Genomic DNA, 27,871 nt, shown 5'->3' on the forward strand with positions numbered 1-27,871 from the left:
GCTTTAATAACACAATAATATCACAAATTAATAATACTAGCAAGTTCATAAAATAGATATTCCAGACCTAGCATAATTTGTTTTGCTTTTTTCGAAAAGTGCCAAATACAATTTATATCACAATAACATTTTATCAGGTATTTTCAGTTGATAGAGAAAGTCCTTTTAACTACAAGGGAACAGATGGGAGAAATTTTGTGTGAAACATTTACTTAGTTTTACAATAAGGATAATAATTGCAATTTTTCTGTCTTAAAAAATTAAAATTTGTATTGTTTCTAATTAAAAGCATATGCTATTGAATGTTCCTTTGTCACAATTTCAAAATGAGTAAAATTTAATAATTACAAAACAATACACATCTATTAATTGTAAAATAGCTCAGTGTAACTTTCTGTAACTTTGCTGAAGTAAAAGTTCCTGTAAAAAAGGAACTGTGAGGTTGTATGGAATGTAAAGGCTGATCATCAGCTGAAACTAATGTTCTTCAATATAACCCTGTACATTCCTCTTTTTTATGTACTTTAATGGTTTAGATTACACTCTCTGCATATCCTGGGAATGAAAATGTGAAGAATACCAAAGAGGATATTTAGGTTATTCACTGTAACCAGACTTCATTGAAATGACCACTAAACTCTATGAGTCTGATGATATTTTTTAAGTACTCTGAACTGGCATATGATGATACAAGGAAGTAAAATGCTATGTCCTTGTTCCAGACTAAATTCTGCCAATGTCTGCATTCATGATACTTTCCTGAGGTCTTGATTTAGTTCCCTGTTAGTTCATTGATAGAATATTTTCATATTAGTAACTTCTTTCACTTGTTTCTTATATCTATTCTTTCTTTACACACATCAGCAGTTACCTTTTCTGTTTACAGTGTTTCCATTTAATTCTTTCCAAGGTCTGTTAACAATCAAAGAGGGAATAAATGGAAAGCATACTAAGCTAGACAGACAGCCACAATATATTTTATTTCAAGTCATGCCTTTAACAGCAAAAAAACCCCAAAAAACCAAAACAAACAAAAAACCAACCAACCAAACAAACAACAAAAAAAACCAAAAAACAAACAAACCATATTCTTCAACTTTGCAAAATATCTCCCAGACAGAATTTTCTTCAGCTAGAGTGGTTTCAGATTATTTTAATTTTCAGTTCATAAGATAGTAAGTTGAGCATGTTAACATAACATAGTGGAAAATATTATTAGATTATGTTTCCTTTTCCAGTTTACTATCTTCTCTAAACTTAGTCATAGACTTTCTGTCTCTGAGTATTTTAATTAAATTCTTATGTGTTTCAGAATCCATAATTTTTTGAATTTAATGTGTAGAAAGGTATTATTGCCATAACCTTATTTTTAACTGAGGACAGACCAGCTCTGAAAACAAAGTTTAAAGAACACCCTTTACAGTATTAGACATAAGAGGTAAGACTGAACAAATATAACAACTCATCTAGAAAGAAAGGCAAATGTCAAAACATTATGAAAAATATATTTTTATGTGTTATGCAGTAAAAACTAGATGTAGGTTACGTGAGCCTGTCTTTATAAACCTCTGTGTAGACACAGTGGCAAGCAAGCACTGAGCCTTACTATCTCTGTGATGATCTCAGCATTTATTATTTCTATATATGGAAGTATAGGTTGGGGAGGTTTTAATTTACAATCTATTTATTTTCTCTAGGAGGCAAGAAAATCTTATTGCACAGCCTCCTGGCTTTTATTTATTTATTTATTCATTTTCATGGGTTGTCACTGGCACAATGCCAGTGTACTCATGAAACATATATTTTGCTTCAATGAGTGCTGTGAGATGTTATTAGAAATAGTGCAGAGCAGGTTTGAGCTTAGAAATAAACAAAAAAACTTTATTAACTTATAACTATAATAAAAGGAAAACACAGAATTTAGAATGAAAATTTCTAAAACATTTCTTCTCCCCCCACTTAATTTCTAATAAAACATAGACAAAAACTCTGGATTTTTGATCTAGTTACTACTCCTCAGATAATCAATTTTCAGTCTATTAAGGGAGAGAGGAGTTTCTCTTGTACCATGGACTCCACTAGGAAACACAATTCTAACTTCTTGTGGTTTTGTGTCTTACATGGAACTGCTTGGAGAAAATCTGCTATTGTGACATCCTCCTTCCATGGACTGTGCTCTCACCACTGTGCATGGACTGAGACTGCTCATAGGGTTCCTTTAAGGATGCTTTGCTAAGTACTAAAGAATAACAGTTTCTTATTTTGGGACCACAGTCCTCCCCATTTTCTCCCCTGGGGCCGAGGGTCTTGAGAACAGAGATCTTTTTCCCTGAAGACAGAGGGCACTACTACACCTTCTTCAACTTTTCTCTGTTCTCTCCACCCTTGTGCATGATGTCACTCACTGAAGCAGCTGCTCTCCTGGCTCAAGTCATCGCGTGCCTCTAAAAATGTAGTCTCTGACGGAGAAATTGGTCTAGTCTATGGCTATACAAGAATCAAGAAAATTTCCTCCTAGCTAGGATTTTTTCTTCTAACCTCTCAGGTCTTAGGCTGTCGCTCTTCTCTTTCAGATCAAGGATTAATGTTTCACAAAGCTTTCTTTGTCTAATAAGGGGCTAAAAGTCTCAGGCTCCCAGGACGACTGAAATCTCGGCTGCCCAGAACTCCCACAGCTGGGCACCTTCCCCCCACTTTTTCTCCTCTGCCAGCTTACTGTCAGCACTGATACCAAATTTCCAGGTAGCACAGCCCTCCATCTCTCTCTTTCCCTCTAGGAGGGAGGGGAACAAACTCGTTTAAAGTTTTCTCCACCCTTGTGTCCGCAGGGGCTGGCCCGGCTCAGCCCCCGCAGGCCCCGGCCGCCTCCCGCAGCCAGCCCTGGCTGAGCAGGGGGTCTGCCCTCCTCACTGACCCGACAAAAGAGAGTGTTCCCCTAAGAGTTCTCTACTTTTAACCCCCTGTGTTCTCAAAAGCCGGTCAAATGTCTTCAGTAGTCACACCAAGTGTCAATATTCAAATCTAGACACTAATTAGTTTGACTATAACTTCCCAAGAAAACTCACTTCCATATCAACCCGAAACACTTATTTGTTTCTTTAATTACTTATTAAGAAGTGAAACAGAATGTATGGTTTCATTTACTTTTTCTTTCCTTTTTTGTTTAAAAAACCCCAACATATTAAATAATCATTGAATTATTTTATTTTGAATAGAAAGTACCGCTAGAATTGTTTACAATAAAACCTTTTTTATAGATATAAATATGAATACAAGACCTTGTCTGAAACAAAACAGTAGAAACAAGCAAAATCAATCCACAAGAAAAAAAAAAAAAAGACTTATGAATTTCTGAAGAAAGTCTGAATCCTCTGGGACTCTGGGAGACAGTCTATACTTCCCCTAAATGTATAGTTAACTTAAATCCTAAAATCTGCTTTTGAATACTAGAATTTTTAATGTCCCTGAGAAAATGAACAGATACAGTCACTTATAAGATTCTGGTATCTAAGCAAGATTGGATCCAGAAAATCTTTGAAATGGAAAACACGGAGCTATTTTGTGCAGCACAGACATAAATGAAAGGATTGCCTTTTTGCAGAAACATGGTCTCAAATTTATAGTTTCTCAGAATACCTTTAGTATAGAAGAATTTATAATTACTATCTTTCATTCAAATACATGAATCATTATTTAATTCTTTGTTATTTTTCCATTGCTACTACCTTTGAAAGGAAAATGTTAAAATTTTGCGAGACAAGACTAAGGGTATTAAAAAAACAAGGCACTTCCACAGGTAAGAACAATTAAAAAGTACATTTACCTAGTTGTGAGCATTAATAATTAAGAGGTTTGAAAAAACACTTTGGTGTGTAAAGAACTAATAAAATAGATCAAGAACATGGTACAACTATACACCTTTGGAATTATTTCTGCTTCTTATTCTTTCACCAAAATTATGTTTGTTTTTTTTCTAAAACTTTGATAAACAATGATGATGTTGAAATTATCTGTGAGGTAAGTATTGCACAATTTGGATTTACATATTACTAGTTATGAGAAAAATATATTACAATTTATGAAAAAAAATCAATGAACTTCAGGGTGTACTGAACTACAACACAGTTTTGAAATCCCTTAGCTCCAAGGCAAGGTTTACACACTCTAGTCTATTAGCAGTTCATATTCCACAAGAATGTATCATTATAGGAAATCAATAGAGAATAACTTCATGCTTGACATTTGGACAAATAAATCATCATAATAAGCATTCTTGCTACTCTGTGTACAGTAGGTGTTTTGCATTAAGTGTGGAACTTACCAGTATTAGATAAATGGATGCATGCAACTAAAAAAACAAGTGTATGCATATTTAATATTTGCTACAGACAGAATGTCAGTTGAGTACGTACACCTACATTTAATCTATTTTGTAATATCATCAACTCAATATTTATAGTGATTAAAACTGCTAAAACTGCTTTATAATAGAGTAATTATTTTTCAGTTGAGATATATATTTTAAAAACAGCAATATGAAATAAGGCCAGCATGATAGAAGAATACTTTAAGTTTAGGGTCCAGAGCCCTAGAATTCCTTTTACTTCTTCACTTGGATATCTACAGATGTTCAGTTACCATTACTATAAAATACATATTTTCACATCTAAGAATTATAAGAGATGAGTGATAAATGTTTCTTTACTGCAGTCTTCCAGAAAACAGTCTAGACAGTTCTTGTCTTGAAGCCCAGAAACTCACAGGACACACAAAGGCACAGTAAGGAAATTAGGAACAAAGGAAATAATACTTTAACGCATTAGTAGAATAGCCAAGACACCAAGTCAGTGCTGTAGTGTTTGCAAACACCTGTTTGCATGAACAAAGTAGATGGTATGCATGGAGAAGAAATGTAAATAGAATGGAGATTTTATTTATAACAGCTGTGGTCAAGTTAAGTTTATTAAATGAGAGTGTTTGAAAGCTGCACAGTGCTCCTTGCACTTTTAATCTCTGTCAATCTCCTCTCTGAAATGTTTGTCCAAGAATAACTACCAAGAATAATAGTCATTGACACTGACTTGTTTTCTCTGTCACAGATCATCAAATTATAAATGGAAGTCCCTGAGAGGGAGAGAATTAGTACTATTATACTAACAACTACAGAGGAAAGGTTTTGGTTATGACTATCAGAGGTTGATGTACAATAATTTTTAAGATGTGCAGTACATGTATTTTCTTTAAACAAGTTCCTAGAACAGTGTAATTCATTGCATAAAGATTTCTGGTTTAAGGAGAGCATTATTTATTTTTTTTTCTGCATACCTATACAGACTGGTGGGTTTGGCTGCCAGAAGTACCGGTTTTCTACCTGAATGCAGGTTATTCTCTCATCTCCTTGAAGTTCATAGCCAGGGTCACACTGAAAAATGACAGTGTCTCCAGGTTCTCTTCCATCACCATTTCTAGTTCCATTCATGGGGACACCAGGATCACGACAGGCAGTGGCTACAGAACCTAGCAGCACAATAAAAAAAAAAAAAAAAAATTTGAAAAAAACCCAGCTTTTAAATATTTTTTTTTTATTTTGTTACATTTTTCTAATCAGGAAGCTCTGCAAAATCAAAAATTTCCTAATAACTTAAAAAAATGTTGAGAAATCATTCAACAATCTGCTGCCTTTATGCTACTAAATTGTCTATCTCCTTTAATTACTAGAAGTGCCTAATTTTTATTCTAGTTTTTCGGGGATTTTTTTTTTTTTTAAATCTGTGAAGCACTGTAGTATGCAAAAAGGAAAGGAGGAGATTTCCTGTTACCCTAGACATTTAGTACTTTTAACTTAGAGCAATTTTTAGTATGAATAAAATTAAAAGGAGATTAAAAGTCTTCGGGTTTTCCAGTTAAGGTATACTTGCACACATCTTCAATTCTCCACAATTCTATAGTTCATAAATATATCTATGGTGTAACATTTAGCTGTGACCTTGGAAGTGAATTTCATTCATCACTCATATCTCTACCCTTGCACATGACCTATCTACAACACTAGACTTTTGTAGTAATAATAAAGAAATCACTACAAAAAATACACATGGATTTAGTCTGAGAGAATGTACAGATATATATAATGCATAAGTATGGATTATTTTTAAGATAAAATACAATTACAATGATTACAAAAAAACATAAAAAATTAAAGATATTTTCCGCTTGATCAACATAATAAAATACATTATGCACAAAAATACGTAAGCTTAAGCAAAAAGTAAGTAGACCAATATTTATTTAAGTAAATATTATTTCCTGCTAACATTATGGAACTGAAACATGCTATATGTATTACAAATAAATACCAAATGTCAGACTTGCCTGTGGAACTAGTCCCACTGAGCTCAGCAACCTGTGTAACATAAACACAAAGTGGCAGTACGGAGATTTAATTCAGATGCCCTCTTTCTGGGAAGGTAATACCAGCAGACAGCAATCTATTAATCCAAAATGTCTTTGTGTTTTGTATTTAAAATGTCTTTTAAGAGCAAATTTTGGTCTAAATGTATTTCTCTACCAAAAAAAAAAAAACATCCAAGGACTTTCCTTTCCAAGACGTACTAAAAAAACCCATAATTAGTGCTATACAGTTATTGAGATTTTTATTGTGTTTTTAAACACAGGAAATACTGACTATAGGAAAAAAAATCCGCACAAATAGATACTCACGAAAAATCAAGTATGAACAGAAATAAGGGGAAAATTTTCCTTCTCAGTCCTTAGTCTTTTCCTCCTTAGATTAAATACATATTTCTTTTAAATGTTTCATAATAAATGAAAGATAATTATTTTTTTATATTGTCACACAATTTTTTAAAACTTCTGCTTTAGACACTACCATGACTCCTGTTTGTATCTTTAAATATGCTACTGGGTTTAAATTTAGAAAAAATATTACAAAAATATGAAATTACTAAATTCACTGTGTTCTGCTCACTTGAATATTATCTGCCCTGAATTTTGCCATGAACAAGAAAAAAAAGTGCTCTGCTTTATCTAAAACATGCATGGGGGCTGATTCTTACTCAGTATTTGCAATCAGTCTTGAAGGGCCAAAGAGAGAATGTTGGCATGAAACTTGTTATTGTCTGATCATATTGCTCTTACTAGATTGCATCATTCTGTAAAAGAATTTGATATGGCTACAAAAGAAATAAAGGGGTCATACAGGAATTTCTGATACAATCTCTTTGTATTTTTTAATCACTTATTAATATTTATGCAAATTAATTTTATAAGATGAGATCTGTGTGCCAAACTTACCACCTTACCCTTATTTGTCTTGTATTGCAGTCATCTTGCATGCCTGCATGCTTGCTCAACCCACCTCCTGGCCTTTTGGCTTTGTAGCCAAATTGATGAAGCATGGATTGGATAAGTGAAGTATGAAATGGATGGAAAACAGGTTGGTGTGCCAGGTTCACAGAGTGTCCCTGATCCAAAACCTAGGCAGGAGCTGATTAGCAGCAGTGTCCCTCAGGAGTGGTTGTTGACTTCAATATTTATTAAAGATGAGGACAATGAGACAAAGTTAGCTTTTGGCAACTTTTTAGAGACTGGCTGATCAGTTGATATGCTCTAATGCAGTGATGCTATTTAGGGAGGTCTCAGTAGGCTGGAGAAAAAGCCGGAGAGAAACTTCAGGAGGTTCTAAAAAGGAAATTTGTCCCAAGAAACAATTTACAAGAAAGCAGATTTACAGAAAAGGCACAGAGAAGACAAAAGCTTTTCTAGGGAGCACGTGTGCAGCAAAAGCACAAAGATAGCAATCAGAAGATGCAAGAAGCAAAACTCCAGCTGTATAAAGGAAAACGCTGTTTCACTTCAAGTGTGGTCAAACATTTTAGTTTTTTTTACAGAGTGGTTGTTATCTGCTTGACTATTTTGTGATCAGGAAATTGGACTAGAGGTCCTCAGAGATACTTTCCAACTTTAATTATTCCATGAATATGTTTAAACTTTGCAAATTCAGACTAAATACACACAGATCTAATTTTAAAATAAAACCACTGTTTTAAGACTGGTTTTTGCATTATAACACTAAAATGCAAAAGAGAGCTTCTCTGCTCCCACAATGTCATCATTGGGGTTTTAGAATTTTAAGTAAATTATTTCTAGAAATCTAATTCTCTTTTTTTTCCCAGGGTTTGTTCAGCATTTGAAAGGCTCTATTAAAAATATGAAATCTAACTGAAGGGCTTATGAACTGGTTTGACAGACCAGGTGAGTTTCTCAACAGATTGATAAAAAATTTATTCTGAATGTACAGGATGCAAGTAAAGGAAAGAACACAGCATGTAATTAAAAGTACTGTATATATTTTGCTTTATCATAAATATATAATCATCTATTTGCCTAAAATACATGGAAAATTTTGCTTCTATCTGCTCTTTAAAGTGCTACTTAAAACAAGAGAGAAATAAACCTTCATTGTACAGCTACTACATGATATGTCATTTTTAACTTATTTATTCACTTTATTAATTTATGAATATGTATTAATTCATGTAGTTGCATGACATTATCCTAAATATCATCATCAGGATAATAAAACAGTGATGAGCTCTTAGTGAAGGCACACTGCAGTGTGATAAAGCTACTAACTTGGAGCACTTAGTACAATTTTTCATCCAGCCTTTGGAGATGGAGTAGGAAGATAGGTAATAAGTATGCATGCTGAACAATTCACATATATATAAGGTTTTGAAATATCCTTTGCTCTAAATTTTTAATATGTATCTATATAACAATCTGGTTTTTTTACTTGAAAGAAAGAACTCCAGTGTTTTGTGTCTTTCACCTCCATTTCAATGCATACACATACATCCATGGAGCATTTCAACAACTAGAACTGAGAGATTTAGATACTAAATTTCAACTGTTTTACTTTGATGGTAATTTTAATTGGTCGTAAAGGCTTATGTATATAAATTATGGTAGAATTTCAGAATTTCATATATATATACAAAATTATGGTAGAATTTCATATATATATATATATATTTATATACACACATATGTATATATATGCGTGTTGGTTTGTTTATTTGTTCTTCTTGCATGTCACTATACTTTGTGGTAGAAATAATTGAGCATTACAGAATTCATAAAAATGACTGTTTCGTTAATTTTATTTTTTTTTTTTATGCCTAATTAATTTTAAAGAGAATAAACCAGGAGAAGGTATCTAGAGTTCCACAGCTACAGGGATAATAAAATAGAAATAAATTATTCCTTCATGGTATTTCTGAACACCACATATCTTGCTTTGTAAGCACATGTCTAAATCAACTTGCTTAATTAGGAATGGGATTAATTTAACTTAATCTTGGCCATGCAAAATTTAGGTGTCTTATTAATAAGCTTGCTCCCCAGATTCCCTCTACAATCATTATCACAAGGGAGAAACTTTTACTTAAGCTAGGCACTTAACGTGCTCATCCACTGGAACAGAAGGAAACACATGATTTTTTTTTCAATTGAGATAGAAATGCTGTATTAATAATTTATATTAAATGTGTAATCTCTATTTTAAGAATAAAACTGTTGGTAAATCCTATTTTTACTTCCTTGTTGTCATATATTTACCTCGAAGACAAGGAGGATTTTTTTTAAAATAAATTTGTCAGAATAAGAATCCTCAAACACATAAAAAATCTTTATTTGAGCAGAAAATTTAAAAATAGTTATGTAAGATTGGGACTGGAGAAAGAATATCTCAATACTGTTTGTAATTGTAGAATTAATGCATTTCTGGAGAGTTAACATATATTCCCCATATATTCAAACTGAATTTCTTAATCACAGCTTTCTGTCATATCTGCTGTAGCTATAAGGGTGGTTTTCATGTGCCTGACTCTAGCCCATCATTACTACAGTTAAAAGCTGTTTGCAGGTTTTTTATTTCAGAGAATCTATTCTGCCCTGCATTCTCAACTCTGTTTGCCTTTTTAATCTGTTAATTTTTTTAATATTTCCTTTCATTACCTACCATCAGCCTATTTTTTTTCCTTTTTAAGTGTCAATACTGTTTATGAGATGTATATTCCAGTACAATAAATTGATTTTTTTCTTCCTATTATATATTCAATATCATGTTATATATCTCAATCATTGCCTTCACCATTCCCTATGAAAATTTGTGGGTAAGCAAAAATTCTGGGAATTATAAAGTTCCTGATGTCTTTGATAGTTTACCTGCAATGCAATCTTGAAAGCTTTCTGCAAAATAAAGAGTGGGCTATCACAATTCCCCATAAGTTCATGTATAAGTACTGAAGTTCTTTGTGACATATTAGAGTTGATAAAATAAGGAAAGAATACCTCTTGTTTTATTCTGTTTCAATAATTGGAAACTCAGAGTTTAGGAAATATTGTCTTGAATAACTAGTAAGCTGTGCTTTGTGAATGTAAACCATTAAATTCCTATTAAATACATTTTTTATGGGAAATGGACAAATCTCAGATGTGTCTATTACCTAATACATGCAGCATAACAGGTGCAAGAATGACTCTGTGTAGCACAGACCTGTGAGTGATCATCTGAGAGCTTTTTCCCCCAACGAAGAGAGAGAAATGCAGAAAACTGTTTCATTTTTTCTCTTGGCATTGCTAGTTTAGAGCAACCACATGCTATCAGTTAAACCATTTGGGCTAGATAAATAATTAAGATACAATTCTTGACCAAAAATTCCAGGATGGGGATGAATGCAGTTCGTGCTGAAATTGTTCAGTAGGTGAGAGATTAGTGAATATATTAGATACACACAGTTTATATGTCTCTCTACATGGTCTAAGTGACAGAAAGTGTTTCAACACAATTATTACACACTTCTGAGCCGAGTATCTTTGTAAAATAAAACTCCAGATTGTGTTTTGGTTTGAAATGGGTCATGGTTTTGGAGCAGATGAGTTGTTTTCATTTGGATGAAGCTAAATTTGAAGATACACTACTGAACTATGCTAGAACGACTCTGAACTAAGAATATCTCTGAACACTGTTGCCAGCAGTGGTTCAGTACCAGCTGTTTCAATCCATGAACCAGCTCCTCTTAGTTCTGTGTGATGTGCTAACACAGAAAGAACTGAAGGACCCACAAGTGAGACTTAATATCTCAGATAGCCATATAACCATATTCTCTAATTTAGACTTTGATCTTTGGCGATCACCAATCCTCCAGAAAACAAGTGCCATTGCACAGGCAGAAGTATTTATCCTGGAAAGTTGTTTAGCTTACACAGTTCCTGCTAGGTGACTTGAATGAAGTAGTGCAGAATCTTGTTAAGAATCTTGGCAGACAAGTCATGCTAAAAATTCATTTCCGTTTCCCCCAAACTTGTTTGATTTTTTCCTCAGAGCATTCATATAAACAGATTCAAGTTTTGAGCAGTGGAGAAAAGGGAGATGATGCTAAATCATCTCTTTATGAGCTGTACAATACTGTGTTCCTACAGAGCCACAGAAGCCATTAAACCAGCATTCAATCATACCCAGAAAAGATGTCAGCACAGATCTATCTACAAGTGTTCTTTATATGGGGTATAAAAAAAAATTAATACATCTTTTAGATACTAAGGCAAAAATATATATTTAATGCATAAATCAGGTAATTAAATGCTCCAAATTGATTATTTTTGATACAAAAATCTAAGTTATTACCAGGGTCAAAAAGTTTCTGATAGTTCACAAGCCCAGGCAATTTAACAGGTGACTGAAATTTTCTGAAAGGACAGCTCTATTTTCATGCAGGAAAGATACCTTGAAACATAGCATTAAAAGTGGGACAAGGTTATAAGAGGTTATACTGATTGATCAAGGTTACATTGATGCTGGAAACAATATAATAAAGATTTCTTGGTGTTTACAGTGATTTGTAAATTTGATGTCCTAATGCCAAGTCAAATATTAAAGTGTCTGGATCTCAAACCTGGAGAATTAAGGGAAAAAATTATTTTTTCTTTTTTTTTTCCTTTTTTCTCTATTTTTTTCTTTCCCCAGAGCCCACAGTTATGTCAGCATCTTCAAGCCTTCCAAATTTCAAGCTCCTCATAATACAAATTATGTCCAAAATATTATAATAAACTTATTTAAACCAACCTATTCTCCCAAACTCTTATCATCTTAATTAAAGGCTTTCTAGTATTGCTGGTCTTTCAAACGCACATCAGCCTGAACCAAGCCTGACTGCACCTTCAAAATTCAAGCTGTCTCAGAACCCACATAATACCTTTACCCACATGGACACTGCAGTCTCTTTGAATCCCTAATGCTGTTTGAGAACCAGCTAAACCTGGTATTTGCTCTCTCAAATCCAGCCTTCTATATAACTTTTCCTGAAAAAGAAAGAATAAATTATCTACAGTGTTTTCATGGTCTTCTACCAACAGAAGCACTGCTGGTAGCATTTCTTTAATCTATTTTTAACTTTCCTTTCTGCTGTAGACCTAACAGAGATTTAGAAGCATGGTCAGTGTAATTCTTAAGTAAATTCTAACCACAGACTCCATTTGTTGGTTTTGCATGACTTAATGGATTCTCTCTGTCGATTATTTTTTGAAGATTAAAATGGGAAAATATTAGGTATAAATCACACAGTGAGAATTTCATTGGGGACAACACATCTCTTCAACAAAGAAGTTTAACATCTTGCACAACCACAATTTTCTTGGTTGTATAGGCAGGTCTCTGTCCAACCATCCTGGACTAACTCTGGAAGTCACACTTGCACAACCAAAGCTTGGGCCAAGACTCATTCACAGCTACACACTCCACATTCACAGTCAGAACAAGTTTCCTCACCAGCTTGACCCCATGTCAGACATCAACTGAACTTGTTTTAAACCTCTTGTTTACTCAGTAACCTGGTATAGTCTCTGTTTTCAGGGGACAGGGGAAGGATGGGAAATGGGGGAAGAGGGCAACAGTGGACATGAAGCTTTTTCTTAAGGGTCTTTATCTGATTTTACTATCAGAAAAGCTAGGATTATAGATAGGTTATCAGAAAGGATAGGTTATGGGTTGTGCTACTAGATACACCGTAGTTCTTAGTGAGATAACTGACATTGGTTTAATGAGATAATATAATTTTACTTTCTTATTTTTTTTGTATTGTCAATTTATACTAGTTGTTAAAACTATCCAAAGCACTACACTTCTCTTACCATGTCTTATAGGATACCTTAAGAGCTATTTTATCTCCAGTTTATAAGCAATAATATTTTTTCCATTAATATGAACTCTCCAGTTTGGAACAGGTATTATTTCTTAAGTATTTGCTCAGAGCTTTGGCAGTGAGTATGAAACTCAAGCCCAAATAAATAAATTGACATATGGTTTCAGATAATTTCTGAAACTCAGTAGAAAATGGATACTGTGACAATATCTAATCATGCTGGCAGTGCACTCAGCTGGGAAGAAATGTTTTGAAAATCTGAATTTCATTTAGATTGCATGTTTAGGGCTTGGGGTTTTTGGAACCTCTTGGTTCTTTTAAGATTTTTATATTTTTTCAGACCACATATTCCTTTATGTGTACATATGAATACAGTGAGATTGAAATAGCATCTCAAAAAGAAGAAATTATGAGAACTTTGGACTACACAAAAGGGCTGCTCATGCAGTGAAAAATCTTACTAATGGTAATTCAGTTCTTAATAGCATTTCTATTAAAAAAGATTATTCAGATGATTTGAGGTAAAATATGTGTGTTTGATTTGTTGGTCTGCAGAATAGTGTGAAATCTGCTTTATTGCAACTGTTAAGGATATGGTTGTACAACAGAGAAAAACATTTCTCATTTGCCTTGTCTTTTAACTGAAATCTGAAGAGAGGGGGAGATTGCTCCTATGTTAAAGGTTAAATTTGTTATTTTGCCTTTTAGTTTCACAAATTGTATATATGCATTATAGATTTATAGTTTCAAAACACCAAGAATATTTTGATAATTCTTAAAGACATGGTCAAATCTTTCATCTGTCTGAATTTTTTACTTTTGTTAAATTTTTACAATAACTCTTTTGATTTGTTTGCTTGAATTGGGTTGGGGTAGGTTGGGTAGGTTGTACTATAACTGATAATTTTGACATTGATACAGAATTTGCCTCATCATTTGGTAATATTCTGTCCATACACTTGAGTGTCATTACCCTGCTCTTTGCTAAGGCAATTTTCTTTTTCTGTTGAAGAATGTATTATACTATAGGCACTTGAAAAATTTAAAGAACACTGTCAAAGAATAGCTTCTGTTTTCTTTAGCACTGTACAGATTACATCTTACCAAAACAACAATGGAATATTAATAAGAATAAAGATTCTATATTTATATATTTAGCAAGATTTTAAAATTCATCTATGCAAATGAATTGTATCTCATACTGCATGTCAGAATTTGTCCAGCCTGTAACTGAAGACGCCAGCCGACAAATAATTTTTTCCACATTCATACACATAGGACTGAAAGACAAACATTCATTTCTCTATCAATTATGAGATCAGGCAGATTACTGGAATGCTGTTAAGAAAAAAATAATTTCCTTGACAAAAAATAGTGCCAAAAATCTCTCTTTTATATTACTATGTTACAAAATGGCTGTCCCTGGCCAGAAATGGTGTAAGAGGGAAAATAGGAACAGACAATAAGCTGACAAACTTGAAGTCACCTCCATTGTAGCACGATGTTTGTGCTACACTGATGGTTGGACTTGATGATCTTAGAAGTCTTTTTCAACATTAATTATTATAAATATGTATATATATATGCCATTCTCTTGAAATATTATATCTCTCTAGACACATGCTGTGATGTTCAGTCAATTACAAGCTTGCAGTAAAACCTCCAAAACACTTTCCTTTCCTTTGACGTGGATTGTATACAATAGAATATGCACTTCTCTTACAGTCATTGACTTAAAAAGGAGAGCTGTTCAAATGAGAAGATGCTAATACCTTGGAGAAGCAGAAGTCTCAAAATAGTTGTCCTTCCTGTACTCTAATCTAAATGGAGAAAAAAGGTAACAGTCCTGAAGATGTACCTGTACTCACAGAAAATATCCCATCACATGTGCCTGTGCATGGGATGGCACATGAATGATAAACAAAGGAGACTAATGATACTGAAAATGATTAATATCTATCTCCAAAGTAGCATTAACTAGAATTAATGAAAACCAGAATTTCTCAGTGACAACAGAGGACAGAATAACTATGGCATCTAATTTATCTCCCACTGGAAAATGGCTTCCCCAGTCATGTGGTTGAATGTCAATTCCACACTTTTCTTCTGTCTTTTATATAAAATACTTAGCAAAATACCATTTTGGAGAATTCTGCAAAAACGGCTCAATATTCTATTCTCCTAGGTACTTATTGCAAGAAGATGAACTCCAGGTACATTTAAAGATGTTCAACATGTCACCTGTGCATGGTTTTGTAAAAATAAATCACATAAACCTCAAATGATAGATTTGTCAGTCCCACAGTGTTTTGCCTGATGTTGTATATAAGATTGCAAATAAGGACTGATGAATTACCAATTTAGCATATGAATGCAGAGACTAATTTCCATCATGAAATCTTCAGAAGTGGTTTGGGTTATGTTTCTCTGTATATAGAAAGCAAAACATGATAAGTCCTAGCCCCACACAATTTTGTCCATTGGTAGTAAAATAAATACAAAAGAAGGAAAACTTAATTGAGATTATACTCCTTTTCCAGTCAATGGAGTCATGTATTTTTGGTCCCAAAGGAGCATAAAGACAAAAACTTTATTATTAAGCATAGGTTATTTGATTATCAGGCTTCCTCATATCCTCTATGATTTGATACTTTGAATAAAATCATATAATTGTATATGTGGATATAGACATATATCTACAAATTGTGATGCTCTTCTGTTGGTGTCACACCTAAATATTAGGAAATTGCCTGGTAAACAAAATAGCATAACTTGTATACTTTTGACAAATTTTTAGTGACTAATGCAAAACAGAAAATAAAATACATGCTATTAATTAAACCTTCAAAGTGCCTTAGTTGAAATAATTTCAAGGATTTGTATTATTAAGTAAATATTTTTAAGTCTTGTGCTCTATTTTGATCAATAGTTGACTTGAGAGATTTCAATTAAAGAGATTGGATTAACCAAAGAAATTAAAAATAATGAAGTTAGAGAACATTTTCTGAAATAGAAATTTTATTTATAATATTAAAAGCCATGCAAGTATAGGTTTGCACTTCTAAATTTACTTTGCTGTACACAGAATTATAAATATCTGTAATGGACTTTTTCTGCAAGTAAAATAACCCATGGGAACTAAAAGTTTTATCTGAGAGATTTAAAGCAGTGTTCATTTTTATTATTCTTTAACAGAAATCCTAGCATCAGATTTTTCAGCTTTCCTACATACAAAGAATAGCTTTCCCACATACAAAATTGAAATATGAGATTAAAAGACGAGTCTGAGACTCATAACATTTAAATTTGGAACTGTATCAGCTTGATCTCTCTGAAATGCCATATCACAAGTCAGACAAAGTCAACTTTACGTAGGCAAATTTAGGACAGGTGAGTAGTCTTTTCATACAAATCAAAAGGGATTGCACAAACTATATTGCATGAGGTTTAAAAATAAAGCATTTCAATCTCAAATATAATTAAAATAAGTTACTTTTATTGTGGCATGCTGGAGAGGAGGATTTGTTTATTTATAATGTTAAAATAATAATATCAACAATTTTCTTTTATATTTTCTTTCAGTGTTCACTTATTAATACTATAACTCCAGATCTCTCTAGCTACAAGGCATTACCAAGGCATTTTACACAGAAGCATTAACTCATAGCATTTGCCTGCATAAAATGCACATGCCCTCTATGCTACTGAAGTAAGAGATGACAGCTACTAAGAAGTCATTGTCATTTACAAACTTGTGACAGGAATGACATTTTTGTTATTGAAAGGCTTAAATGGTCATTTCTTTTACTAATATATGCTTCTTAAAAGAAAGGCAATAGCAGATAGAAGGAAACAAATCTATTAAATGTTTTATTTCTTTTTAAGTGTCTTGATGCTAAAAACAAAGCAAACCCACCCCCAAAATCAAGCAAAAAAAAATCCCAAGCTAAAAAAGAAAACACATCAATACAAAACAAACAAAATCACTGAGCTGAATTTACAAGTGTGGACATCCACAGATATTTCTGATAGGAAAGTAGTGCTCCTGAAATTTATAAATCCAAAGAATTCTGCTTAAAGAAGAAAGAAATCAGCAAACCAGAGTGTGAAAGTATTTTATATTAAAATTTCTTTCTGCTATGGAATAGACACAAGAAAGAATAAATCCTATGCTAGTGACTTCAGAAAAGTGAAAAAGTTATGTCCGGAAGTGATCCTTGTACTAGCAGTGGCAGGAAAAAGCATTCTGAAATACAAACCTGTAAAATTTCCCATATGCATTTGCAAATCACCTTCAGGATAAATATATTAGAAGTAGAGAGGTTTGTTTCGGAAAGTTGAATAAAAGAAAAACATAGAAATACAGGAGGGTGTTCATCATCAAAATAATTGTCCTGAATATGACTGTGGCTAATAGGTTTGTCTTTGAACCAAAGAAATCCCACCAAAAACCAAAAAGACAATAATGAAGACAACAAAAAAAAAAAACCCAAAAAAACAAAAACAAAAAAAAAATTGAACACAAAACATTTAGAAGACATTATGTCTATAAATCAGAAATATATAAAGTTGACTTACCATCATTTAATCATCACAGTAATCAATGTAAGCAATATGATGCATTATAATTCTAGACTGGAAATTTATATTGTCAGACTTAATCCATGCAAACAGGTATCTGCCTCAAGTGTTCTAGGCTTTTTCTATATAGTGGCAAGTAACTCCAAAGGACTATTCATTCAGTTTTAAAATAAGAAGGAACAATTAGCTGCAGTTTGACAGTAAATCCAAGCATTTTAAGGCATATCCTGTTATATAAGAAATACTGTTAGACCATCTATTTACAAAACCTTCACAATACTCAAAAAATATTTACAATTTAGTTCTGTACTGGCTGCCTTATAATGCTCAAAAAATGCTCTGTCCTATGTGATGTTTAATTAGTCAGAAATGTGACTGCATTCTGAGATCTGAACAGAATGTATTCTGTAATGCTGAGTGATTCAGTAGTGCAGCTATTAGAGTTGAAATAATGGCCTACTAAAGATGAATACAGATCCTTCCTTTCTGCATGAAAGCTAAATGGCACCTGAAATGGTAAAGTTAGCAGAGAGAAAACTTTCCTGTAATACCAAAACCAAATGCAATTGAAATCTCTGGAAATAATCTGATTAACTTCATTGGGATCTGATTTAATATTACACACTTCAGACATATTAAAGTGATTAAAAATATTACTTTAAACATGCATACAATTATTATCAGCAAATGTTTTACATTTTAGTGTTCTTAACTACTTTCAGTTCTTGGTCTTTTTTTCACAGCTACTACTTTCATCTTGGTGACATGAAGTGATATCAGCTGATAAAAATATTTCTGTTCCTAATATTTTGGTCTGACCCTGTGAAATACAGCTCATGTTTCAGGCAAATACATGATTGCTCCCTTTACTTTCTCATTCACTTCTCTTGAAGGTTTAGTTTTCTATCTTGTGCAGAATGTACTGTTAAAAAAAAATGGTGATTTAATTGGTGTTTTTCCAGTATGTACTGGGCTCTTCATTCTCTGTCTCTGTCAGTTGAGGGAAAATATGCTGTAAATATTTCCTATTTGAATATTGCTTCTGGCCTGTTGTTGACTTTTCACACTTCTTTAAGGACAGACCTCTGGTATCTGTTCTATAGCTACATTATTCACATGCCATTTAGACATGTTCCAAAATCCTCATATTTTTGTCTTACTGTTGAATCCCAAAATCCTCATATTTTTGTCTTACTGTTGAATCACCAGAAGTTCTTATTTTCCTTTTACACATATATACAAAGTTTTTGAAATATTCTGCTTTATTATACATCTTTCGCTACTTTGATTTTCAGGACTTGTGGGCTCTGTTTTCTATCATGCTACTTCATTGAAGTCTCAAAGACTGCAGAAATTGAAAAGTTGTAATGTTTAAATTTAGAGATATTGTCATGGTCATTTGCAGAGGTCCAATATAAAAACGAAAGACATAAAGACACATATAAGAAATATTAGACCAAAATTCTGCTCTGCCTAGTGATGACATGTGAAGTAATTTATTTCTTTGTTTACATTAGATATATAAAAAGCTGTATTTTCACTAGCCCTGGGTAATTGATGAAAAGTAGTGAAGAACAATCAGGTTGAGTTCCCTTATTTAATCTGAAACTCCTCACTTTTATTTCTTCCTCTCAGAGTAATGTACAATTTTGTTAAATTTAAAAACTTATCCTTGTCAATCATAAAAAAGCCTCCAGTATTACTTAGTTCAGCATAAAATAATTTCTTGCCCCTCTGATCTTGTGAGATCAGCTGAAGTATTGCATCCAGTTGGAGTATTGCATCCAGCTTCATGGTGCCCAGCACAGAAAGGACATCAGCCTGTTGGAGTGAGTCCAGAGGAGGCCACCAAGATGATTGGAGATAAGACACCTCCCCTGTGAGGAAAGGCTGAGAGAATTGGGATTGCTCTGTCTGGAAAAGAGAAGGCTACAGGGAGTCCCTAGCTGTGGACTTCCAGTATAGAAAGGAAGCCCACACGAAACACAGACAAGGGCATGGAGAGACAGGACAAGGGTCAAATTGAAACAGAGTAGGTTTTCATTACATATTAGGAAGAAATTCTTTACTATGAGTGTGGTGAGGCACTGGAGCCCAGAGAAATTGTGGCTGACCCATAACTGGCAGTGTTCAAGGCCAGGCTGGATGGAGCTCAGAGCAACCTGTCCTAGGGAAAGGTGTCCCAGCCCATGGCAAGAGGGTTGGAGGGTTTGAAATGGATGGTCTTTAAGGTCTCTTCCAACACTGACTATTCAATGATTTTGTGATTATTTACTTACAGAAAGTGATTATGAATGTTTAAACCATCAAAATAGTTCTACTATTTCAGCTACAAATAACTTTTTGGAATTTTTTTTCCTCCATAAAACGGCAAGGTAACAAAAGAAACAAAACAGACTAATTGATATAGTGGGCAAGAAAAATCTCATTGTGAAACTTTTTCCCTTTGGATCCTCTACATTTCACAAAATTAATAACAACTTCCATGACTTTCAAGGGATTGCTTTGGGCAGCCCTAGATAGAAACAATTCTAATACTACCTACTGTAATACATAATACCAATTCAATATAATTTTCTTTCTACTTTTCATATATCATTTCATCTTCTTTAGGTTTTCCCATCCACCCTTCCCCTTTTAATATGGTGAAGGATGTTATCTCATCTGCCTTTTGTATCTCCAGATAAAAATTGTTTTTTCTGATTATATTGGATGGATTTTAGAGGAGTCAAATTTAAATTATACCACATTATCAGTGGTGAAAATTTTTGCTCATTAAATGACAGATGCAAAATTTTGTAAGAACAATTAATAAAATGAAATAAAAAATGGTAAGGAACTAATAGGTAGGTTTAACCCATTTTTTGAAACACATTTTTTGTTTAAAGGTAAGAATATAACAGAGAAGAAAATAAAGTATTCAAAGTCTTAAAAGGGTTTGAACATAAAATATCTGTTGTCATTGAATAACATTCCTCTTGAGGTAAAAGGGCTGATAAAGCAGTTAAATACTCTTACTTCATGAAAAGACAAGAGGAAAGTAAAAGTAGATATCTCCCTTGTGTGAGCTTTCTGTTGGTTAATTACAGTTTAGCTAGAGTATGAAGACACCATCTGTTTCACTCAGACAATATTATGTACTCAAAGAAAGTATATGAATACTAGGAACAAAGTTGCAAAGAATTGTCCTTCTCTTTCCTCCATCTCCTCAAGTATTTTTCTTTATTGATTAGTGAAATAATACATCCATAGAGCAATTGTGTTATTCAGGTTGTGCAACTATTTGTGCATTCCTTTTAAAGTCTTTACTTAGGGAAAAAATAATCTCTGTTATCCTACTGACAATATACACCCAAACTTGCCACATCAACAGTTTGAGAAAGATCACTCTGATTCTGAGAATCTGGACTAAAGACAAAAAGAAATGCTGAGGCGGTAAAACCTCATGGATCCTTTAGTGTCATTAGAACTCAACAGACTGCAAAAGCATGGAGAAACAAATAAAAGGCTATCAGATAAATTTCTAAACCCTCTTTTCACATAAATCACTGCAACTGCATCAGTAGCTGTTTTATAATTTCACTCCCATGTACTATCCATGTTTCCTCATAACTCCATTCTTATTCTGCATCAATCTATTTTTCCACTCAGCTTTTATGACAGCCTAAATAAGTCCAGTGCATAATGGTCTTCCTCTCTGGCTACAACATTAAATATAAAAATATGTCTGAGAATGGAAATACACATGTGAGATTCTCTCAAACAGGCTCTGGAAGGAGGCAAGGTTGTAAAATGGCAAAAATACCTTGGAGCCAAAGGATTAAAACCTCTATTCACAGCTTCAAAAATAAGCTGATGGAGCAGAAGCAATCTTTCACTGCAAATAAAATATCTCTCACTTTTTACTCTCATTTACATAATTCATTCTTCCTTTAAATTACTGTATGCACATACATGTATTTGTCATACACATGGAAAGAATAAGAGTAGGGGACAAGGGCTAGTGCAACTACCAAGCACAGGAAGCACAATGAGGTAAATAGTGTTAACACTGGGTCACTGTGTCAACCCATGTTAGAAATGTTGCTACCACTACACAAAATTATATTAGACTAGATCTTGCTAATCTTGAAAAAATATATATAAATTTCACTGACCAGAGGAAAAAGAAGGTCAAAATGGACCTGGCTCAATGATTTCTTCTGTTTCAGCAATAAAATGTCTAAAGGGATTTAATACAGTTAGGCAACTGCTTAGATTTGTCATCCTGCTGCCCGTAATAAGATGATATAGCACTAGAAGGCAAAAGGGAGAAGGACATTTCTGTTCCTGTGGAGCTCTTTTCTGTTTCATCCCATACAATCACAAAAGAAATGAAAACTCCCCACAGATGTCTCTAAAAGCAGAAACTCTTACTGATTAGAAAAGGATGGAGATTTTAACATGCCTACATCACCTCCTTTGTGAAAAACACTAACCACAGTAATAAGCATTCTTGCACTACCTCAGCTTCCCTTGAAAACCAAAACTAGCAAACAATATGATATTTTATTGGTTTTGTTTATTTTTTATTTAATATAAAAATGCTGCTTTATAACAAATCTTTAAGTCTGTGCCAATTCTTTCCCTTAAAACATCAGAAATGTCACTGATTTCAAGTGTTTCTAGCACAACAATTATCTGTGAGTGAATTATCTTATAAAATAAATTAAAAAAAATAAATTAATCAACTTACTTGAAAACTGTATGGCGAATCCAGATTTACTGATATAAAAATCTGTGTCAAACTGGATAGTTACTATGTTGAGTGTACTGTGAATGCCTTCAGGAATAAGTGAGCCACTAATTTCTTTGAGCAACATCTCATTCTCAGGTGGACCATCCCAAACTCGAAGGATGTCATGGGATGCCTCAGTATCAAAAGCAAGAAACTGAAGGCTGAAAGAACATAATGATTTTATTGTCGGCTTTAATATTACTCAACAACATAACTTTAACAACAAAACTAAACAAACAGAAAAAGCAAATAAAAATTAACTTCAAAGATAATTTTTTAAATAATGTTTCACACATTTATCTTTGAATGCATGAGAACCCAATGCAAAAATTAATTTGAAAGGAAAAAAAACTTAGAATATTTTAATTTGTCCACCATAAAGTCATATGTTACTTTAGCCATTCAAATAATCTATAAATATCTACACAATCTTTTCAGAAGAGAGCTTCAATTTTTCTAAGACAATATTATCAATCACATTCCCATCAAAACAAATTAACTAAAAAGGACTGTGAAAATGCAGGTTGTGTTCTTTTGTTGTTTTGCAGTTTTTCAATGTAGTCTTTCACTAAAGAGTTCTGCTGCCTCCAGCATTTCACAAAATTATAACTAATTTTAAAGCTCCATCTTCTTTGGATAATGCTTATTAAAAAATCAACAGTTTCAACCCAAACTTAAAAAGCCAAAACCTGTAATCTGCATATTAATTTTTAAGCCCAAAATACCTTTTTTTTTTCCCTTCCTCTCTAGAGAGTGATTTAGTTATAATAGGTCTAAGATTTGTTTATTACAGTAAAAAAAATTGTTAAAATTTTAAGATTTATTTTCATTACCTGACAATATTTCCTGGGTCTACTTCAATCACCCACATGCAATGCAGATTGTTGTCATAGGGAAAAGGATAGCCAGGAGACAAGATTCTTCCTGATGACTCTCCTTTAAACCGTCCTCCACATTCAGCTAATGAAAAACAACATTATGGAATGATCTTACAGCTAATCATCCAAGCAATCAATTTATATATCTACTCTTTTAATGAACAGGTTACACAATTAAACTGACTGTATGCCATAATATTAAAAATATCATATAAGGACTCACATATAAGCATTTCACCCCTTGCTTTACCTACTTACTCAGTTCCAATTTCCTCTAAATGAAGATGGAAAAGAAAGCTACAATAATATTTAAGTCTTCTCATACCTCTTCTATGTGAATAATTGAGCCTGTAGGTAGCTGCAAAACTTAGGAAGTTATAGTAATATTGTAAAGAAACAGAAATTAAAAAAATACAAAATTACTTTATATCTCTTCATATCTTAATTGTTTTGTTTTATGTATTTCACATAAATACAGGAGATTTTTCTAGCTTATTGATATTTATATATAAGTAAAAAAATACTAGTTTTACAATCTCTTTCCTATTAAACTTTTTATGTTGATTATTTGTGGACAGTAACTAGATTTGCATGTATTAGGACTTTCAATGTGCACAAATGTTGAAGAATTGCTAACTTTTTTTAACCTTAAAAGGCAGTACCACTTAGACTTAGATGTGATACATGCAGAGAGACCTATAAAAGCCTGTGTAAATAGATCTCTATACATATCAGATCATACACATCAGGTTTTACATTGATATAATAATCTTTCAATATTTTTTCTTTCTTGCATTCAAAAAAATAAGTAATGAAATAAAAGAAATTAGACTGCAATACCAATGCATGATGGTAGAGGATAGTCCCAGGCCCTTCTTTCCCCAGTCATACACTTTAGAAGGCTACTTCCATGGAGTGTATAACCTGGATTGCATCCATAAATTATTGTACTTCCAGCAAAATGACCTTGGTCACTGATTTTATATCCAAACTGTGGCACACCAGGGTCCTCACAATGTGACAACTCAAAACCTGTGTGAGGAATAAAATGTTGTATTTACAGAATCAAACAGATAAATACATTAATGAAATTCAGATTTTCTGTTTTTCAGTGGAAATAAATCATTTTCAAACTACAAATAATAACATCTTTAGAATTTCATCTTATTACTAAGCAGTCTAAGTAGGATAACTGCCTATACACCTTTCCTAGAGCATGGCCAAGCTGTGTCATAAATTCAATTTACCTAAGTGTTCAATTAAAAACAGAAAAAAACATTAATATCAATAAGTTTTTAAATTGTATAAAAAATTATAAACTGGAAGCTAAAGGGTCTTACTTGTGAATAGACATTTAAAGGCTCATAAACAAAACAACAGCAGATTTCTCATTATTTTGCATTGTAACAACAGCAGCACAATAGCACCTGTGGCACCAAAGAAAAACTTCTGTTTTCATCAATCCCTATCCTAATTTTTTGCTCAGTGGTTCATAAATTTAAGAACTGCATGCAGGAATCAATGATAATGATAATAGAGAGAACTCAAACCAAACAACTTGGACATTTTTGAGATTTCGGAGACATGAAGAAGAAGAAAACAAAATAACAATGCATTACATGGAAACAGGTAGTCATGGGGAAACAAACTACAATTTGGCAGAAAAATTTTCTATTTCAAATCAAGTTTTCTATTATTAACTGGGAAGTAACTTGAAATCTCTCTTTGTTTCAAATGAAATGATTTTACCAATATCATGTGGCTTAGAATATGTATAGACAAAAATAAAGAAGAGCCTTGGTATCAGAGTGCTATTCCTATACATAGCTAATATAGGAGGAAATGAAGGGGCTTTTATGTCTGTTTTGTTCAAGAAATCATTCACACAGTATTTGTCCATCTGATCAACAGTTAGTAGCCCTTCACAATCTCTCCTCAGGCACTGCATTACTATTACTTACTGAAAAAAATGTTCTTTATTGTATTTTACAGGCAAAATACTTGTAAATGCATTGTAAATATTGGATAAGGCTGCTCAGAAAAAAAAAAAAGACAAAAAAAAAAAGAATTATATCAATTAAATGTATCTTTCTGGTTCTTCCTTCAGCTCATTTCATGTCTCATGACTGAACATGTCTCAGCCTCCACAACATCTGAGCTGAACCCTTCTTACTCCTAAACAGTTGTTTGTTTGTACATCACGTGCTGCAGAAGCTCTGAAAGACATTGAGTCCCAGATGAAGAACCATTTTTGATAATGCTGGTCTGGACACTTACTGACCAATTAGAATTACCTGTCTTCTAAGAAAATTTCTGACCATACTGTGAAAAGAAGTTCAAATCTGCCTTGATCTCTGATATGTCCTCATTTCTGGATAGCCTCCTTTACCAACACAGAACCAAAGCCAACTTTTAACTGATCACCCTTTTGAGGGTGAACATGTAACTCCATTACCTCACCATGGGAATTAGCAGCACCTTTGCTCCCTAACTGTGTGTGACCAGAGCTGGCAGAGGGCGTGGTGCCTCAGCCAGGGCATGATGGAGCGTTTGTTTGGGACAGCACACAGGGAGAACACCTGTTTGAAGGGTGAAGATTCCACGGGCTCAGTAGAGAGATTTGAACTCCTCATAACTCAGCAAACAAGCCCTGGACCATCAAGGCAGAATGATGGGCACTCTGAGAAAAGGCTGCAGCTCTGCCTGGGAGGTCTGCACCATCTCTCCTGGTTTATGGATCCACCCAGACAGAGCTCAGACTGAGCTCTTCCTTGTATCCAATCTAAATGTGCTTTCTTTCTGCTTAAGGCCAGTACCCCTCATCCTGTTATCACATATCCTTGTAAAGAGTCCCTCTCCATCTTTCCTGTAGGCTCTCTTTAGGCACTGGAAGATCCTAAAAGGTTTCCGAAGAGCCTTAGTTTTTCCAGGCTGAAGATCCCCAAATCTCTCAACCTTTATTCCTAGGAGAGGTGCTCCAGGCCTCTGATCATCTCTGTTACCTTCTTCTGGATTTCATTTTTTTACTTCAAATTCTACCAATATCAACAAAAGAAGATTTATCACTGTTCAGGCTAAGAATTCTTCAGGCTAGGAAAGTGTACTCTAATAAGAATGTCTCAAAAGACAGAAAATGTTATTGATAAAGTTCAAGTGCTGGGCTTGGTTCTACCTATAAAAATATAAAGAATTAAATTCCTTGACACTTACATAGTAACACAACACTGAACATCCTATCTTTAATCACGGGGTACAGTCCTATTCTATCACATGCTCTTACAAAATATGCAATTTTCATCTGAAAAATAATTGCATATTCTTTTATTATCTTGAAGTATTTTCCTTTCATACTGCAAGAATTATGCTATTTTTTATTAGAATTAGTTTTAAAAACATTATGTTGAGCTTTTAAATGAACAGTTTTGAACAGGTGAAAAATGAATTATTTGAGTACAAGGACAAAGAAAATATGTTGATAGCTGCACTGTAGCATTACCTTATAACACTGTACTGCTTGATAAAAAATAGTTCTACATAGTAAATCAGTGATTGCAAAAAAATTATATACTAAAAATTCATATACACTACATGTCAACAGTCATGTGCTGCAATTTTCAGAAAATGACACTTGGTAACTGATGTATGTAGCTTCTTCCATATACACTCTAAGCCGGAGATCAGAAATATTTTTTCCTCTCCCAATCTTCATAGTTTAAGTCCATATATAGGTTTTTGTTAGGAACTTTTCTTTATCATTTTGGTTCCAAATTAGATTATTCTAAACAATAATCCAAGCTCAGAAATAAAGGCAAAGTAAATATCAGAGATGAGTCTTAAAAAGGAGAATTTCCTTACTTATGACTTCTCTTCATGAAGCAATGCTTTTTGATTACATTTTTTACATTTACAAACTACATTTACATTTATAAACTACTTACATACTTCAGTATTTTTATGCGCTAAAGCAATTACTTAAACTTACCCTGTTTTTTCTTATGCTCTCCAAAACTGAAAAATACCCCTCTAGAAAAACGACAGTGATTTATGTACCAGATTAAATGTCAAAGCCAGGTTTCAGTATGCTATGTGTTTTGGGTTTTTTGGGGTACAACAATGAAAGTGTATTATTTTGATGAGTAATTTGCTGTTAATTTCTTCCATAATTGTCATTTAACTGCATTTTCATTTTATGAGTGAAGAATTTTCATTCCTTTAAAAGTATAAATCTATTCCTACTGTTTTCTCAAATACTTACTGGTATACACAAGCTGAAAACCTTCATCAGTGCCCTCCATGTCCGAGTTAAATTCCAACCATAAATGATTTGAAGTGCTACTTAGTGTCAGACCTCTTAATGATGCCCCAGTATATGCTCCCAGCAGGTGAGCAGTGTTGTCTTTGCCATCATAGAT

General features: G+C 33.3%; 1 protein-coding gene across 6 annotated transcripts in view; it reads right to left on the reverse strand.

Annotated features, from left to right (window-relative positions):
- Positions 1-27,871, reverse strand: part of CSMD3 (CUB and Sushi multiple domains 3) — a 578,243-nt gene that overhangs the window by 173,078 nt on the left and 377,294 nt on the right. For all 6 annotated transcript variants that reach the window (XM_085572460.1, XM_085572459.1, XM_085572458.1 and 3 more), the window contains 5 exons: positions 27,715-27,871; positions 24,300-24,491; positions 23,415-23,541; positions 22,540-22,742; positions 5,326-5,517 (listed from right to left, as the gene is read on the reverse strand). In XM_085572460.1, the coding sequence (XP_085428586.1) occupies positions 5,326-5,517; positions 22,540-22,742; positions 23,415-23,541; positions 24,300-24,491; positions 27,715-27,871 (871 nt within the window). The remainder of the gene's footprint in view (positions 1-5,325; positions 5,518-22,539; positions 22,743-23,414; positions 23,542-24,299; positions 24,492-27,714) is intronic.

The sequence above is a fragment of the Lonchura striata genome, chromosome 2, assembly GCF_050655825.1.
Source record: "Lonchura striata isolate lonStrDom1 chromosome 2, ASM5065582v1, whole genome shotgun sequence".
Classification (NCBI taxonomy): Eukaryota; Metazoa; Chordata; class Aves; order Passeriformes; family Estrildidae; genus Lonchura; species Lonchura striata.